Source organism: Octopus bimaculoides, chromosome 19 (assembly GCF_046866305.1).
Source record: "Octopus bimaculoides isolate indiv1 chromosome 19, ASM4686630v1, whole genome shotgun sequence".
NCBI classification, from domain to species: domain Eukaryota; kingdom Metazoa; phylum Mollusca; class Cephalopoda; order Octopoda; family Octopodidae; genus Octopus; species Octopus bimaculoides.
The window spans coordinates 28570454-28589753 of record NC_142946.1 but is presented as its reverse complement, the minus strand read 5'-3'; the positions used below and the strand labels follow the sequence as shown (position 1 = coordinate 28589753).

Below are 19300 nucleotides of genomic sequence, written 5' to 3'. Positions count from 1 at the left end.
AGAACGCCGTTCTAGGTAGAAAGGAAGAAATATGAAAGTTGCTAGAAACAACAGCCAAATCTCCCTTAAATCACACAAAGTAAACGGAATTTAAAAAATCTAATTACTGCACTGGAAAGTTCACACCAAGAAAATTCCATTGATGTAAAAATACGAAAAAGTGGATTTCTATACACTTTTAAAAAGGCTTCACACAGACACACAACTTCAGCTTTATATATTAATAAATATATATATATATATATATTTAAGAATTTAAGGATTGGAGAAAACACATGTTATAATTGCATACTTTATTCCTACATATGTTTCAAAGGATTACAACCTGTGTGATCCATAGGGATCTTTGATATTAAAATTGTAACCTTCTCATCAGGGAAAGCATGCTTTCCCTGATGAGAAGGTTACAATTTTAATATCAAAGATCCCTATGGATCACACAGGTTGTAATCCTTTGAAACATATGTAGGAATAAAGTATGCAATTATAACATGCGTTTTCTCCAATCCTTAAATTCTTAAATATACTCAAATACCCAAAATTTCAAGGAGTTCCTGCCTTAAAAACAGGAGCTAACCACAGTTATTTTGTGTTCTTTGCTACATTGGTTTCTATTAACCCATTTATTCTATCAGAAGAATTTTTATTCATTAAGATAGAAGAAATACATATAATTATATATATATATATATATATATATATATATATATATATATATATATATATATATATATATATATATATGGGGTGATAAATTGAATATTAATTCAATTTAAAACCAAGTGGTCTAGCATATAAAAAAATCTGAAAATTCAGAAAAAATTGTATTACACGTGTATAAGGGATGACCTTATAAGGGTGGACATCCAATATGCTAGTAAGAGGTCATCAACGACCCAACCACAAAGAAAAATAATGTTCTCCAGAAAAAACTTCCCAAAACACCAGAACAAGACAAAATGAGAAATATACAGAATAAAGAATTAGTTGTGTACCGCAGTTTCGAACATTAACAGTTTACCTACGTAACAACATCCGAGTTCTCATCAGCACAACCGTTCTAGAATCAACGTAATTTGCAGAACTATACATGAATTGTCTTCATGAAATAAGACTTGCATACAGTTCTACCGATTACATTGGGGTTATTTTTCAAAATGCCTCAGCTCTGGCGCACCAAATTCCGGAAACAATTCTGCAGAGAATAATTCACTGCAGTATATGTTGCTGGCTGGAGACAATAACTATTTAAATTATTATTTATATATATAGGGTGATAAATTGAATATTAATTCAATTTAAAACCAAATGGCCTAGCATATAAAAAAATCTGAAAATTCAGAAATAATTGTATTACACGTGTATAAGGAATGACCACTAGGTGGACATCCAATATGCTAGAAAGAGGTCATCAACGACCCAGCAGTTTTGAAAATTTATGATCTACCTCCAAATAGTTTACAAACCAATCAATATAGACTTAATTACCAAAGATTAATGTGGACATGCACTGTGTGGTGTAAGTTCTATCTGATAACCCATGAAAGACAAGAATTGTAGTGAGCTGCATAGTTAGCATGCAAATTCTTTATGAATTTTGTAAAGGCATCAATGCAACTTGTACAAGGAGAAACATATGTACTGCATATCCCTAGCAGTGTGGGTATTTGGAAGTACCAAAGATGGCTTAACAAATTCAAAAATAGTGATTTTTATCTTTTGGATGAGTATTGATCAGGAAGACCAACTATTCTAAATAATGACACTATGAAAACAACAACTGCAGAGAATCCATGTCAAAGTACTGAGGACTTATCCTGGATGCTCAATAAACCTAGGTCCACTGTACAAAATCAAGTTATGCTCAAAAAAAACCCAGTTCTAATCAACAGAAAGTGAGTCATCCCACAACATGATAAAACATTAATACATCAGAGTGACGAAGAAACGAGGAGGGCACCATGTGGTCATGGGATGTGCTAGAAACAATGGTTAAATCTCCCTTAAATTCCACACTTTTCATCTGAAAATATTTCCAAAACATTTTTTCTTACCAAAAAGGCTTCTCCCATCATATTGAAGTATGTAGTGCAAAAAAATTTGGTTAAAATTGATCTGGATGGTAGTGGGGATGTGGTGGAGGGGTCATAAATTCTCAAAAATTTGATGGGAATGTTGTGCCAGTATTCCTTGTGTTGAGATTTGCGTATGTATTCAATAACAGGGTGATTCTCTATATTTATTCCAGGAAAGTCTTTTTCCTGACTGGCATAGTATGTTGTTTTAGTGACAATGTTGTGTCGCATAGGGAGTACTTTGATGACATTTTTGGACAGCTGCTAATCATGTGATGTCTTCCACTGAAATACGTAATAATCTACGTTTTCAGTTGCATCTTGGAGCTCCGAAGGCTTCACTGTCTCCTTTGTTTATTAGATATTTTGTAGCAATCTTCCGTTCTTGGATTGCACATGCATAGCTTTCGAAGTGTGATGTAATGTAGCAGTCACAAGTCCAAAAGAGGCTGTGCTTCATGTTGATATTACTGTCTTCTTCAAGTCTTTGGGAAACATACCCACACATGGTCTTTTTTTGGTATGCTGAGCGTTTTCACCTCCAGGTCTTCATTGAGATATGTAAGTCCAACTGTTTTGGGGTTGTATGGGAGGTCATCAAGAAGAGAGTGCTTCCTGAGGAGCTCACTGCCAATACATAAGATATTGTTTTCTTCACTTTTCAGCACTAAGTCAATGTATTTATTTCTGCTGCTATTGTTTAGCAGGTGCTGTCTGAAAGAGATTATATGACATTCGAAGGCTGTGTGCACAGATCTCAAGTTTCTACTTCCTTTATCTCTTCTTAGGTAGTGCCTGTTGGTATCACTATTTCTGTGGAAATTTCCACTTGATGTTCATTATCTTGTAGATTTTAATGTTTATGGAATGGATATTTTCTACAGACTAATCAAGAATCCCAAATGTTGGAATCAGCACTGGTACTGCAAATCCATTGTGGGACATTGCCTTTTTGTAAGAGGAGATTTCTGGCTGTCATATTTTTCTAATTTTTGTATATGTATATATGTGTGTGTGTATGTGTGTGTATGTATGTATGTATCTTTTATCTTTTACTTGTTTCATTCATTAGACTGTGGCCATGCTAGGGCACCACCTTGAAATTTTAGTACTTCTCTTTTTTTTTGAGTCTGGTACTTATTCTATTGGTCTCTTTTGCCAGCATAGAAGGATGAGGCTATATGGACACTGTATCAGACAATCTGATGAAATTGCTAACAAGCTAGTGCTCTGGCAACCAACGGAAGGAAGAACCAGGAGGAAGGTGGAAGGTGACCTATATTGACAACTTGCTGGAGGATACTGGTACAGAAGGGGTACAGGAGCTGAGGACCATTAAGGAAGATTAAGATGAGTGGGGAAAACGTGTCTTGGGGCATCCTGAGGAATGACCTAGATAGATAGATTGCCAAACCACTAAGTTACAGGAACGCAAACACACCAACACTGGTTGTCAAGCAGTGGAGGGGAAACAAACATAGACACAAAGACACACACACGTGTGTGTTTATATATATCATCATCATCATCATCATCCTTTAATGTCCGTTGTCCATGCTGGTATGGGTTGGATGGTTTGGCTGGGCTGGCATGCTGGAAAGCTGCACCATGATCCAGTCTGATTTGGTGGCATGGTTTTCTATAGCTGGATGCCCTTTCTAACGCTAACCACTCTGAGAGTGTAATGGGTGCTTTTACATGCCATTTGCATGACACTAGTATCTGCTATGACAGCGATTTTACTTGGCTTGATGGGCCTTCTTCTCAAGCACAACATAATGCCAAAGGTTTTGGTTATTGCCTCGGTGAAGCTCAACACTCGAAAGGAGCTCAGCAACTTTGCCTCCATGAGGCTCAACGCTTGAAGGGAACTCAGCCACCTTGCCTCCATGAGGCCCGTTTAAAAGGAACTCAGCCACCTTGCTTCCATGAGGCCCAACACTCAAAAGGAACTCAACCACTTTACCTCCATGAGGCCCAGGAGCTTGGCCACTTTGCTTCCATGTATATAAACAAAACAAATAGTGAGGGATTACCGATCTGGGCAAAATACTTCATAAGCTCTCTGTTAGCACACCAGGTTAACAATGTTACTTAGATTATTAAAGAACTCCAGGTAATCTTTTGGTAGGATCCAGTGTTATGCTTCATCACAATTCTACATTGTAAATCCGTTAATGGACTCAGACAGACACAGTGATATATGAGAGACAAGTTAAAAATAATGGTCATTACTTATTTTTCCTTTATTGAAGCAAATTTGGCTTACTGATGTTTCCAGTAGTCATTATAGGTACATTACTGATAGGTTTGCTCAATTGGTCTATTGATCAGTTGAGGAAAATTGAATGATCTAAGAAAATTAATGCTACTTTGGTCTGAGCCATTTCTGGTTATAACAAGCAGAGCACTAGAGGAATGGCTAATGTATGTGGAAGGTGGAAGGAGAACATGGAAATATTCAAGTAGAATAGACAAGAGAGGAAGACAGGTTACAAACAGGTGGAAGTAGGTGAGGGGATGGTATAAGAGTCACTTATTGTACTGTCAAATTTGGAAGACGGACAGTCTAAAAACATTAGTATTTGTAGTCAGGTCAGCACCCATTACCATATTAGCATTGTATATAGGTTAGATTATTCTCCAGCCATTGTGTTGAAATTTGATGTGGGCTTTTTAAGGGCATGGTCAGTCTAAGACAGTGCTCTGCAACCTTTTTTCATTTGTGGTAAACTTATATCCTTTCCAAAATTCGGTGGCACACCTGAACTAAAAATATAGGGAAAAAATTATATTCAGGTTTAACTGGGGCACACTTAGCATAGTCTCATGACAAACCAGTGTGCTGTGACATGCCAATTATGGAGCACTGGTCTTAGACAGCAATGTTCAGTTTTTGCTATCTAGTAATAATGGGGGAATAGTGTTAGAAAATAAAAGGATACTAGTTGTAGTCATATTGTAGAGGTCAGGAATGCTCTTATTATCCAGGATATCCTGGATTGAAAGATACTGTTATAAATGGGATGATGTCAATTTTCCTCAATTGATCAATAGACCAATTGAGTAAACCTATCAGTAATGTACCTATAATGACTACTGGAAACAGCTATAAGCCAAATTTGCACCAATAAAGGAAAATTATGCAATGACCATTATTTTAAACTTGTTTCATATATACATACATATATTTATATATATATATATATATATATATATATATATATATACATACATACATACATACACACACACATATATATATATGACAGGCTTCTTTCAGTTTCTGTTTACCAAATTCATTCACAAGGCTTTGGTTAGCCAGATGAAATGGTATGTATCCTGTTGCTCCAATAATAATAGGTATGAAGCTGAAAGTGTATCTTGGATACTGGATTTGCAAACTCTATATCAATGGCCTAGAGATGTCCTCTTTCTCTTGTATTCTTCTGATCACATTGGTGTCCAGAGGGCAGCTGATTTCCACATCAGAACATATCTTTTCCTAGTCCCACACACTATCTGGTCAGTTGTGTTGTAATTTGGTGGCTGTTTTACTTTTTAAATCCCAACAATATTCTTTTGACCCATTGGTCTCAATGTGGTTCAACTCTATCTCAAGGCCTTTTTTGTTTTTTGTTATCCTGTTCCAGACTATTCTGGCCACTGCTTCATGGTAAGATAACATCTGGAAGACATTCTCTTGCAGTTGGTAATAATGTGGGTGATGTCTTCAGTCTTGGTCTTGCACAGCCTACATTTGTTGTCTGTCAATGTTTTCTACCTTCTATGTTGTAGGTACTTGAATTGAAGTGGGATGACATAAACTTGTTAGTACTCTATGCCAAGCTTTTAAAATGGTCAGTCCCTTCTTTAGTTCATGCTTTACATGCCAAGTGTCCATGTACTATCTTCTCAGTGAACTGGTCCATTTTTTTATTTTGTTCTGATAAATAGATTTTGCAAATGCTCCTTGGGGAGATATCTACATCAGCTCTTATTTCATACCTCTCCTCATGTTCATTAACTATCCTAATTATGTTATTGATTTCATGGCCACAAACTTGGGCAAAATAGTTACAGGTATCTTTTCTCTGCTGCAGATGTGTCAGTGTCACAATATGTGCTTCATATGATGTCAATACAAATTTCAGACCATAGACACTATCCTTGCATAGGAAGTGTTATAGCCTTACGCCTCTAATATCGTAGTATGGTTGATATTGTTGAGATGGATAAAGAATACACTGTAACAGTGTTATAACAATACAAAATAGGAACAGTGGCAGTAACAAACATGTAACGAACCAACAATCAATATTTCCAACACACTAACTCAAACTGTAAACTGTACTGGGACTTTGAAGACCAAACTGTGAACTGCCAACTACGTTAGACGATTACTATTTATATGTAGTGGTCCCGTCTATTCTTGTCAGAGGGTGCCTTGCTCTCGCTACAACACCTCCCCTTTTGAGATTTCGAAAGAAATTTTATCTATTATTATCATTTTTTAGTATCTTTTTTGCTTGGGCCTTATCTCAAGGTGTTCAGTCTACTTCCATTTTCTTATGCTAGTTCTATGGGACTCCATTACTTTCAGTGCTGGATATCGAATACATCAAAAAATACTTCCTTAGGAATGTCTCTTCTTTAGCTGATTTATATGTCTCTTATGTTCACAGCATGGTCCTTTAATTAGATTCATCTTACTTCCTATTTTTTTTATGACAAGGCCATCCTCCCAGCCTTCTTTACCATTTCTGTAGGTTTTAAAATGCACTTTATCTTCTACTTTGAAATATTTCATTGCATCTTTCGTATTTCCTTTACATCTTTTTTTTCTCTAGCAATAACTTATCAAAAATTGATTTTATTCTTCTTGCGAACATCAACTCTGTGAGTGACTTTCCTGAATTTGTACTTGGATTGGAGTTACTCTATATACCCTAAGAATTTTGTTAGTGTTTCATCATTACTTAATTCATTCCTGGTTTATCACATGCATTTTACAGAAGTTCTTGAATTCATACCCCAAGAATTGCATTCCATTATCAGCAACTAACGTGTCTGGAACACTGTATTGCACATCATCATCGTTTAACGTCCGCTGAGGACTGGCAAACAAGAAGGCTGCACCAGGCTCCAATCTGATCTGGCAAAGTTTCTACAGCTGGATGCCCTTCCTAACGTCAACTACTCTGAGAGTGTAGTGGGTGCTTTTACGTACCACCAGCACGAGGGCCAGTCACACGGTACTGGCAACGGCCACGCTCAAAATGGTGTTTTTTATGTGCCACCTGCACTGACAACGACTTCACTCAAATGATTTCCTAACGTGCCAGTAAGGTGACACTGGTAACGATCAAATGGTGCTATTTTTGGGATACTAGCATGGAAGCCAGACAGCTGCTCTGGCAATGATCACGCTCAGACAGTGCTGTTAGTACCCTATGGCACAGGTGCCAGTCATCAAATATGGTTCAATTATGATTTCGATTTCACTTGCACCAACAGGTCTTCGCAAGCAGAGTTTAGTGTCCAATGAAGGAGAGGTTGGCATGGGTGCCAGTCGTCGAATTTGGTTTGATTTCGATTTCAAATTCACTTGACTCAACAGGTCTTCGCAAACAGAGTTTAGTGTCCAATGAAGTAAAGATATGAATAAGTGAGCTGGCTACACTTCTGGCAGAGGCCACAGATTATGCTCTCACTTGCCTTGCCGGGTCTTCTTATGTACTGCATATTTCCAAAGGTCCTGGTCACTAGTCATTGCCTCGATGAGGCCTAAAGTTTGAGGGTCGTGCTTCACTACCTCATCCCAGGTCTTCCTCTTCCACAGGTTCCCTCAACTGCTAGTGTGCAGCACTTTTTCACAGCTATTTTCATCCATTCTTGCCACATGTCCATACCAGTGCAATCGTCTCTCTTGCACACCACAACTGATGCTTCTTAGGTCTAACTTTTCTCTCAAGGTACTTACACTCTGTCGAGTATGCACACTGACATTACACATCCATCGGAGAATACTGACTTCATTCCTAGCGAGCTTATGCATGTCTTCAGCAGTCACGGCTCATGTTTCACTGCCATGTAGCATGGCCCTTTGTCACCAGCAGAGGTAAGAGCTCTCTGAACTTTGCCCAGGCTATTCTTATTCTAGCAACTACACTTTCAGTGCACCCTCCCCCACTACTAACTTGGTCACCCAGATAGCGAAAGCTATCAACTACTTCTAGTTTTTCTCCCTGGAATGTGGCAAAGGTTGTTTTCTGCACATTTTCAGTGTTTATTGTTCCTGAGCATCTGCCACATACAAAAACTATCTTGCTAGTTAGCCTTCCTTTGATATTGCTGCACCTCTTATGTGTCCATAGCTTACACTTGGTACATCTTATAAAGTTTCTACCTACACCTTTTCTACAGATGGAGCAGGGCCATCTACCTGAAGGGGTTTGTGTTTTGTCTACATTCCTACTTATTAGGACTTTAGTTTTAGCTAGGTTGACTCTAAGGCCCTTTGATTCCAGCTCTTGCTTCCGCACCTGAAACTTCTCCTCTAGTTCTGATAGTGACTCAGCAATTAGGGCAAGGTCATCAGCATAGAGGAGCTCCCAAGGGCATCCAGTCTTGAATTCCTGTGTTATTGCCTAGAGGACTGAACCTGGACACTCAAGAAAATTATCCGAGAAGGTAGTGTTCATATGTGGAAGATGCACAGGATCCATAAAAACTCTCTGAGTAAAAGGAAGATTGTATGCTGCATGTGTATGGACATCAATTCTACATGGTAGTGAGATGTGAATTCTGAATGCAGAGGACATGCAAAGGTTAGAAAAGAATGAGGCTGGTTTCCTCCACTGGATGTGTAATGTTCGTGTACATGCTCAACAGAGTGTTAGAGTATTGAGAGAGGTTAGGCATAAGAGGAATTAGATGCTGTGAAGCAAGAGAGAAGACTGTGCTAGTTTGCTCATGTGATGCAGATGGATGCTGACAGCTCCATAAAGAAGTGCCACTCTCTCAAAGTAGAGGGAACATGGAAGTGGGAGATCCAGGAAGATATGGAACAAAGTACTGAAGAATGACCATAGAACACTGAAACTTTCAGGCAAAATGACAAAGGACCGGATGCCTGGTGCATAACAAATGCAGAAGTATCAAGGCTGGTCCTCCTGGCGGAGAGAATTGACCTGCAAGAGTCCTGTGCTGGTGCCATGTAGATGCACCAATGTGGTGTCACATAAAAGCATGTGCGGTGCCATGCAAAGCCACATGTGGTGTCACATAAAAGCACCTGTGCGGTGCCATGTAAAAGCACCCAGTACACTCTGTAAAGTGGTTGGTGTTACAAAGGGCATCCAACTGTAGAAACTATGCCAAATCAGAGTGGAGCCTGATGCAGCTTTCCAGCTCTGGTCAAACCGTTCCAACCCCTACGAGCATGGACAACTGAACAGCAGGTCTTCACAGAAGGACCCCACCCCAGTTTTGCATGTGCGTTGGTTCTTAACTCCTTTGTATGCCCCATTTAAGTCATAACTCCTGGATACCTCTCTGCTCCTACATTCTATGCTACTGTCTGAATTGCAACTTTCCTGGGTGGTTAAAGAGGTCCAGAGCCAAAGTAACCAGCTCAGTTATGCCAATTGACTGTGGGGTAAATAATTCTTTTTGAAATTCACTTCAATTCCTCCTTGACCAAATCCAATTGGGACTCTTCTCAGCTGGTTCTCTCTCTCTCCCAGAAATTGATAGCTGTTTCATGAGATCATAGACAAATTTGCCCAAAAACTCTCTTGCTCCCACCCCTATGCCAAGGACATTGAATTGGAGGCTAGATTCTCTGAATCTGATAGCTAAACTCCCATATTTTTCAGTCTTGTAGAAGTGAACTTCCTTAATTCTTTCACACGGCATATTGAATTAAATCAGAATCAATTTGATGAAAGTGAGTAGAGTACAATATCCAGTCTCATACCACTCTTATTGAGGTTGGCTGAGTGATTTTTCCATTCTGGAAGGTTTGCTATGCACTCCCAAGTCATTCCACCCATATAATAGATCCTGTTTCCATGATTCAATTGATACAGCTATTCCAGGCTACCATTTTTATCCCCTGATATAGTGGAGCTACTGATAGCATTGTCTTTTCTCTCACAGCGCAAGATCTTTTTAAGCACTTGATTGTTATTTTATGTGTACCACCTTTGGACTAATGTGACTTCACATGAACTCCACAGTTTGTCTGCCTTCGCAGAATGGCATGTTGAGTTATCTAATTTTCCCCACCTCAACAGGTTTGTATGAAGGCAGGAGGTCATATACAGACCTGAGGATGAAGCTAACTCGAAGAGCTACTGATCATTCCATTTGGCACACTCTCTCTTTGCCGGACTACCTTATGGGTTCTCTTGGTGGCCTTTTCTGCAATCACTTACTGAATAACCATGCCCTCCTTTGACTTCCCTTTTGTCTTCGAGCCTAGTCCCTGCCTATTGGTCTCAGTGTCCTATTATTTCGTTGATCTTGAGGCTAATTTTTGTTGCATTCACAGCCTCCCGGACTTTCTATTTTCTGTCAGTTCTCAGCTTGGGTTGGAATGATCTTACGACCTAATTTTCGGAATCTCCAAGCACACACAAGATATAGATAGATAGGTAGATACTCATTGCAATTCAAGAAAATAGACACAAACACAAACATTCAGAGAAAACTTCCACCTCACACTCCTTAAGTGTTCACAGTGATGCACACACACACACACTTGCATACATGCCTTACCAACCCAACAACACAAACATATTAAGTGTGTGTATCGTGATTATAGCTTTTCAAACTGTGAACTACAAATTTGATCTTGGTTAAAACGCCGAGAAGCGGCCTCTTAGATAAAAACAGTGTAGTTTTTAAATTCTAAAAATTTATCGTTTCCTTAACGGAATAATAAACCATATTTCCAAATTAGTGGTCATATATTACAATTCCAGTAGGCGCTGAAATCACGTACCCTGAGATGACTGTATCGCAGAAATGCTTGTAAAACAAAATCAGGGTAATGAGAAATGTAGTTTGACCGTGACGACTACCAATGTACATGGTTTGAAATGGGGTATAAAGGTAAAATTAAGTAAAAACATCCAAATCCAGTTACAAATTTGCCAAAAGAGTTTAGAAAAAGTCCGAAATAACATTTACTTAGGTCATATCAGATATGAAACGAATCCAGAATTTCTGCTCGTAGTTATCGAAATTATTTGAAAAGACAAAGTCATAATGCAACAATCCAGGAAATAGAAACCTGAATCCAATAATGCCTCGTCGATAATCTTACCTTTCGTTCTCTGTGATAATCTCGACGGGAAAAATCCTTATTGCGATAGAAATCTTTTTGAATGTCATCAGAGATTGATGAATACCTAGAAAAATTAGAACTGCTTTCAATATCACCATCCATCTTAATGAGAAAGACAAAATGGAGTCGTATGACTAATTGAATAGTTGAGATAACTCATTGTATCGTATAAAATTACTGAATATATTTCTATGAATTATTAAGAAGATAATATGTAAATATATTATTTAGATTAGTTTAAGTTATTTTTCTAGAGATACAATCATTTTTTTTTTCAATGTTTTAATACTAATATTATTTTCGTATTTATGAAGTGCGTGCAAACCTGGAAAATGGGACAGGATACGTAAGTACGAAATTAAAAGTTGTTTTTGTCAGGTTTCTCGAAATAACTTTTTTTTTGTTTTTACTTCTCAGTGTCCGTGTCCACTATAAAATATAAATTTTTTCTCTGCTTGTTATTATTATGGTGTTAATTTTTTAATTGATTTTTGATCGAGTGAATCTTTTGTTACAATTTCTGTAAGGAACATTGTTCAAAGTTGATGGAAACCTTTCCCTTTCAACATAGTAGCGTAGTATCTTAGCTTAGTAGGTTTGATTATATATATATATATATATATATATATATATATATATATATATATATATATATATATATATATATATATATATATATATATATACATATATATATATATATATATATATATATATATATATATATATCTTTTTGTCTTTTTAGCATCGAAACAAACATTGCCAATGCATCAGTAATTTCTATGACTTAATGAAAACATAACTAGTCCAATTTGTTCTCAATATTACATATAGTGGGATGTTGAGAACAAATTCATCTAAAGTGATAACTAAGCAAGTAGTACCGGGGCGGTTTCGGACACTCTTTTGCAGTTTCGTTCAATTTTTTTTTTCAAAAACAGATTTTTACAATAATTTCATATTTCCAGTAGGGGAGGGTGAGACAAAATGAGTAACTTAGATTTTTCATTACCTGTTTGAAATTATTATATTGCAAGTATTGCATCATTATTCTGTCCTATCGCACCATCTTCAGGGGGTAAAATCGGTCTGCGTCAGGTGACGAGTACTTTTTTTTTTCAAGAAACTTTTCGTCAACTTTGACCCGATTGTAATTGAGGTTGCTAATAAAACATCTGGATAATTTTTGGTGTTTAACAATCAATATTCTTTTCTCTGTTGGATACCAAGTCAATGTTTTTCCACACTAATGTCTAATTTGATAATTTTCAAGTTCCAAAAATATATCTAAAATATCACGTTACTATCTTGAAGGGGAAAGGTTTCCATCAACTTTGAACAATGTTCCTTACAGAATTTGTAAGAAATGATTCACTCAATCAAAAATGACTAATTTCAATAATTTCTTCTCTTTAGCTGTACGGTGTGTAAATATATCATAAAGAGGACACTCCAGCAGATCGTGAAGAAGCCATAAAAAATGTTTTATGTTGAGTTTTTCTTTTATTTAGTCGTTTTCGTTAATTTCCTATCATGTGCCATTTTTCCATGACCCTCTTTCATTTTACCTAGATCTTTTATGTTTTAGACTGCAGCTATGCTGGGGAGGTGACTGGTAATAAAATCACAGTAATAAAGCCACAATTTTTGGCTAGGAAAAAAGTCACAATTAATTTATGGTGATCTGTAATAAAGGTACGATTAATTTATGGGATCCGGACAAAACCCCCTCAGACACCCCCCCCCCGGACAAAACCCCCTGTGAATTTTTTCCTGTGACCTTTTTTTACCTGTATTCGCTGGGGCACCTTGAAGAATTTTTAGTCGAACTCCAGGATTTATTTTTAAAGCCTGGGACGTATTCTATCGGTTTCTTTTGTCGAACTGCTAAGTTACAGGGACGTAAACACATCACGCACACATATATAGATATACGAATTATGGTCTAACACATACGAAGCCCTAAACTGATTCTCCAAAATACCGAACACTAATAACTACAAATTCATACAGATAGACATAGTAGACTACTACTCCTCAATTAACCCCACGATCCTAAATAGTGCCCTAATATTCGCCAAAAACCACTCACAGCTAACTAGGAAAGAAATTAATGTAATACTTGAAGCTAGGAAATCTATTATAAGTTTTGATAATAAGCTCTGGGTCCGTAAAGACTCCCCAAACTCCTTCGATATCACCATGGGAGCCCCGGATTCAGCTCAGATAACAGACTTAGTGGGAATATATTTGCTTTCCTACATACAGGAGGAATTCCCAGTTAAAAATCTCTCGAATAGGAAACTAGAACTCATTAAGAAAAACTTACATAAATTCTTCAAAAGATTTGGACTAGCCATTTCTATAGAAAATGAACACACCTCCATAAACTACTTAGACGCCAATTGCAACCTAGCCACAGGACTCCATGAACCATACATAAAGCCAAACACTAACCTAAAATACATAAATGCATCCAGTAACCACCCGCTATTCCTTAAGAGAGGCTTAGCACATAGTATAAGCAATAGGATATCACGCCTCTCCTCTAACCAAGATATTTTTAATAAGCATAAGGAAACCTATAACATCGCACTACATAGAGCAGGATTTAACCATAAAATTAAATTCAAAGAACCCAATAACCATAAAAAAGACCCAACTATAGGGAATCTAAGCGCTAGAAACACATACACTATTAACACACCAAACACTGCTGCAAACCACACTAACGATATGAATGACACAGATAAACATAACACATGTAATAGAAATACAAAAGATCCCAAAGCCAAACCATATAACACCAAAAATACCAACAACAGTGTAAACACCAATACCAACAATACTACTAGGACGAATAAGGCTAATAACAAGACGAAGCAGAAATACAACAGCAACCTGAACAAAACCAATATTAAGCAATACAAAGATAAGTTTAGTATGAATAACAGCGAGACCCAGCAGACTAAAATAAACCATATATCGGGCCCACAAATACCTAACAATACTAACACGGAAAAAACCGATAAGACACATATCAAAAATAAACCTAACTATAGAAATAAATTAGATAGCCGTAAAAAAAAATTCACTAGCCTTCTCAGTTATGATGGCAGGTTTTATACCAGATATGACCGTAATAGCAATAAGAACAATAAGGATACGATCTGGCTAATCATTCCCTACAACATGAATCTCAAATCTAACATAGTCCGCTCACTAATGAACATAATAGATAAACATCTCAATATAAACAATAAATACGCAGGAATATTTAAGAACAAAATAAGAATAGGCTACAGCCTGACATGCAACTTAGCTACCATAATAGCATCTATTAATAATAATAAATTAGATGCATTCTATACAGATAGAAACACCACGAACAACCAAACCAACAACCCTCCAACTAATAAAACTAACTCCAACCCTAATCCAACACCCCTTACTAGGAGGGACGCACACCAAAAAAACAATAGGGCCATACAACAACACAGACATAGACACCCCTTACAACCTATGTGGCTGTAGAGATAGGAATAAATGTAATTTCTCCAATAGATGTAAGACCGAAAATATAGTTTACCAATGCGACGTACACACAAACAGCCATATTAGATCTTACATTGGGGGGATGAAATACCAAATACAGCTTAGATATAATGAGCACCTATCTAGCTTTAGAAATAAAAATAAGGCAAATTCAACAGGACTTAGTAGGTATATCTGGGAACTAAACGACAATAAGATAGAATATAAACTAAAGTGTTACATACTAAAAGTAGCTAATTCCTATAACCCAACTAACAGACGCTGTGACCTCTGTTTAACTGAACGCCTCAAAATCCTAACGGCTAGGAATGACCTTTTAAACAGGAGATATGAATGTAGCCTAATTTGTCTTCACGCTAGTAAATACTCATTCTCTAAGTATAATTAAATATATAATACATTCCACTCCCTAAGTATAATTAAATATGTAAAAAAGAATTTTTCCTTTTCTAAGTATAATTGATTATAATTAAATAGTAAAAAGACCAGAGTTAGCCCCCTTTTCACCTAAATTTAGGGTTGCTCCCCTTTACTAACACCGCCGGTGCTAAAATATACGACGCATTCCTCAATCCTAACAACATCACATGGAAATACATTTGATTAAAATCGGAATTATGAGCTTAAATAGCACCCATCCTATATACCCCTACAGGAAGACCAACACAACTTCAACTAAAACGTAAGGCTTTCTTTACCTAACGCTATTATTATACCACCATATGCATTAATATATTCACTAATTGTTTCTCCTGCATCTCTCATACCATGAACTCTTAACATACTCTTCAACATTCTGATGAGATCTGCCAAACCATATGGCAAATTGAAACGTGCGTAAATGACTCATTACATAATCTCCTCATAATTAAAACAATGGCTAACTAGCCCAACCGTATTGCTTCTTCTTGTGTTTTGTTTCTCCATTCTCCACATAAATAAATAAATATATATATATATATATATATATATATATATATATATATATATATATATATATATATATATATATAATATAGATTTAATCAAAGGATTAAATGTGGTACTTAAAATGTTTGAGGCACCAGAATTTGGTAGGGTAAAAAACCCAAAACAAAATCAAGAGATTTGGTGAATAAAATTTGAAGATAAGCAACAAAAATTCAATAGGTTATAGCAGTACGTACGTTTCGTACAAACTTCATTTATTCATGTAGTGAGAACACCACAGAATGTACAATGAAAATGTACTCCTCAGCTGCATAATGGAATTTCATTTTAGAAAGACATTTTGAAGATGTTTGCAAAAAGCAAGAGTAAGAGAAGAAAACATACCATCTCGACTATGCTGCTGTTCAACAGATTAGTGTTTGTTGCTTATCTTCAGATATATATATATACACAAAAATAAGAGGAATGACCAGCAAATGTGGATCCCTATATGCTAGAAATAGATGCCGAATCATCTAACCACGAAAGAAATATGTTCTCAGTAAAAAAATTCAGCGACACAACAGACTGTAAACGGGCAAGACAAATGAAAAAAATACTAAATTAAAAAATGATTAACCTACATACCATGGTCTCACCTGTTAAAATTTACATAAGTAAATATCTGCAGGATCGTCAGTGTAAGTCTGTCTATATGAGAATATAACTGCCAGAACTAGACACAAGACGTCCATCCATAAAGGAAGTTATATTCTCATATAGACAGACTTACGCTGATGATCCTACAGATATTTACTTATGTAAATTTTAACAGGTGAGACCATGGTACGTAGGTTAATCATTTTTTAATTTAGTATTTTTTTCATTTGTCTTGCCCGTTTACAGTCTGTTGTGTCGCTGAATTTTTTTACTGAGAACATATTTCTTTCGTGGTTAGATGATTCAGCATCTATTTCTAGCATATAGGGATCCACATTTGCTGGTCATTCCTCTTATTTTTGTATGTAATATAATTTTAATCCTCGGATTTTTTTAATATGCTAGACCACTGGTTTTAATTGATTAATTTCAATTTCTACCCTCATTAATTAAATATATATATATATATATATATATGTTATATGTGTGTGTGTTCTTGATATTCTTTCAAAGCAAGTTGTTTTACATCTATTACTATTTTTCTTTTGTTTCTTGGCTCCAGTGAGGCGTCTCGGAACATTCACATCGTGAATGTTCCTAGCCCACTCCTCACTCCCCACCCCCGTTTGCGAGCGTGCATGTTTTTCTTCATATTCGTTCCCAGCAAGTTGTTTTACACCTATTAGACTAATTTAAAAAAATTTTTGTCACCTGGTCAAACGCTTTAGTTTGACCCTATTTTATAACTGTCTTCTGTTCTCTCTTCCTCTCTTGCTCTCTCTTCATTGCTCCCGTTCTCTATTCCTTTCTCCCCCTCTCTCTCTCTCCCTCTTTCTCGCTCTCTCAAACGCATACACGTGCACGTACACAAGCATTCACTACAATATAACTCATGTTTGTCAATGTTTTGTAAATATACAAACTACGGAGCTTATGTAGACAGGACAACACATTGCAAAATGTGGGTAATTTTTCAGATTAACACCTGCACGATTTTCAATAGGGTGTTAGGGTTAGGGTTTTAGGGTCAGGGATAGGGTTTTAGGGTTACGAGTTAGGGTTAGTGTTACGGTTTTAGTGTCAGGGTTAGGGTTTACGGTTAGGTTTAGGGTTTTAGGGTTAGGGTTAGGTAATCGTGCTGGTGTTAATCTGAAAAATTACCGAAATGTGAAAACTACCGACCCTGCCATCTGTTATAACTTTTGTTGTTCTGTTTAATATGTACATAGATTATGCTTCCAAAGAAGAGAGTTTGCTGGGGAAAGAAAGCAACCGGTTTAAAAAGACAGCAACCAACTGCAGCAATTCACTACATTCCAGAAGCTACTTTGAACATAATGCAAAATGGTGCATCAACATCTACTGCCCAATCTGATAGAATTCTGGTAGAATTGTGTAGCAACAGATCGCCAGCAATTGCTTCATCAGAAATTGCTGTCCTAGCTCCTGTGAAAAGGGATTACCCTGCTATGTATAATCAGGGCAGCGCAAAAAGTTGTTTTGCACAAGCATTTGTATAGCCAATTAGATGGATGAAATTGATGTACACTTAAAAATGTTACGCAAAACAGCCTTCAGACTTTCCCTATTAATTTCATCGTCTTTTGAATTATGAACATATTTACATCATAAGGGTTTTTTCGTTGTAAGGCTTTCTTTTTTTAATTGATTTTCACCTAGCAAAACTTATCGTAGATAATAAGTCACACCCGGACAACGTCGGGTTATACTGCTAGTATATATATATATATATATATATGGAAAAAAGACAAAGTAGAAAATGCTAAAATACTTTTATAAAGAACATTACAGTACCGGTTTCGATCCTTGAGATCTTTTCAGTAGTAAATATGAATAATAAATTTTTGAAAAATTATTGAAAAATTAAATTTTGGTAAATTTAAAAGAAAAGTCTTTTTAGAGACATATTTGTATAGTATTCAAGTAACAGTGGCATTTTTCTTGTTTCTGTCTGTCTCTGTTTCACTTGTTAACTCTTGTGGGTTGGAGGTCCTTGTGAATTCTTGGAGAAGAAGAAGAAGAAGTGGGAGTGCTATGATAGTAGCAGAGTGTTAATTGGTTGGGTATCCTGACATTGACCTGTTGATGGTCGTAGTGATCTGTACCACCGTCAACAGGTCAATGTCAGGACACCCAACCAATTAACACTCTGCAACTATCATAGCACTCCCACTTCTTCTTCTTCTTCTTCTTCTTCTTCTCCTCCTCGTTCTCCTCCTCCTCCAAGAATTCACAAGGACCTTGAACCCACAAGAGTTAGCAAGTGAAACAGAGACAGACAGAAACAAGAAAAATGCCCCTGTTATTCGAATACTATACAAATATGTCTTTAAAAAGACTTTTCTTTTAAATTTACCAAAATTTAATTTTTCAATAATTTTTCAAAAATTTATTATTCATATTTACTGTTGAAAAGATCTCAAGGATCGAAACTGGTTCTGTAGTGTTCTTTATAAAAGTATTTTAGCATTTTCTACTTTGTCTTTTTTCCATATATATATCTACTCATGTGTTCCTCTTCAACCTTTTAGAGTGTAAGTATCTTGAGAGAAAAGCTGAACATAAGAAGCATCAGTAGTGGTGTGCAAGAGAGACGATTGCGCTGGTTTGGACATGTGGTGAGAATGAATGAGGATAGCTGCGTGAAAAAGTGCCACTCCCTAACAGTTGAGGGAACCCATGGAAGAGGTAGGCCCAGGAAGACCTGGGCTGAGGTGGTGAGGCA

At 36.6% G+C, this 19300-nt stretch overlaps 2 protein-coding genes across 17 annotated transcripts in view; one reads left to right on the top strand and one right to left on the bottom strand.

The window, feature by feature from the left end:
* Positions 1-12976, bottom strand: part of LOC106878270 (uncharacterized) — a 40596-nt gene extending 27620 nt beyond the window's left edge. The window contains exon 1 of one of the 2 annotated variants that reach the window (XM_089366685.1): positions 12443-12976. In XM_089366685.1, the coding sequence (XP_089222811.1) occupies positions 12443-12478 (36 nt within the window). In that variant the 5' untranslated portion in view covers positions 12479-12976. Of the gene's footprint in view, positions 1-11409; positions 11596-12442 lie in introns of those variants that run through there. The other variant, XM_089366684.1, reaches the window with a different exon arrangement.
* The window catches only part of LOC106880092 (telomerase Cajal body protein 1), a 148480-nt gene continuing 140784 nt past the window's right edge, over positions 11605-19300 (top strand). For 2 of the 15 annotated variants that reach the window (XM_089366675.1, XM_089366672.1), the window contains exon 1: positions 11605-11776. In XM_089366675.1, coding sequence (XP_089222801.1) covers positions 11739-11776 — 38 coding nt within the window. In that variant the 5' untranslated portion in view covers positions 11605-11738. Of the gene's footprint in view, positions 11777-13239; positions 15668-19300 lie in introns of those variants that run through there. The other 13 variants (XM_089366676.1, XM_089366678.1, XM_089366683.1 and 10 more) reach the window with 9 other exon arrangements.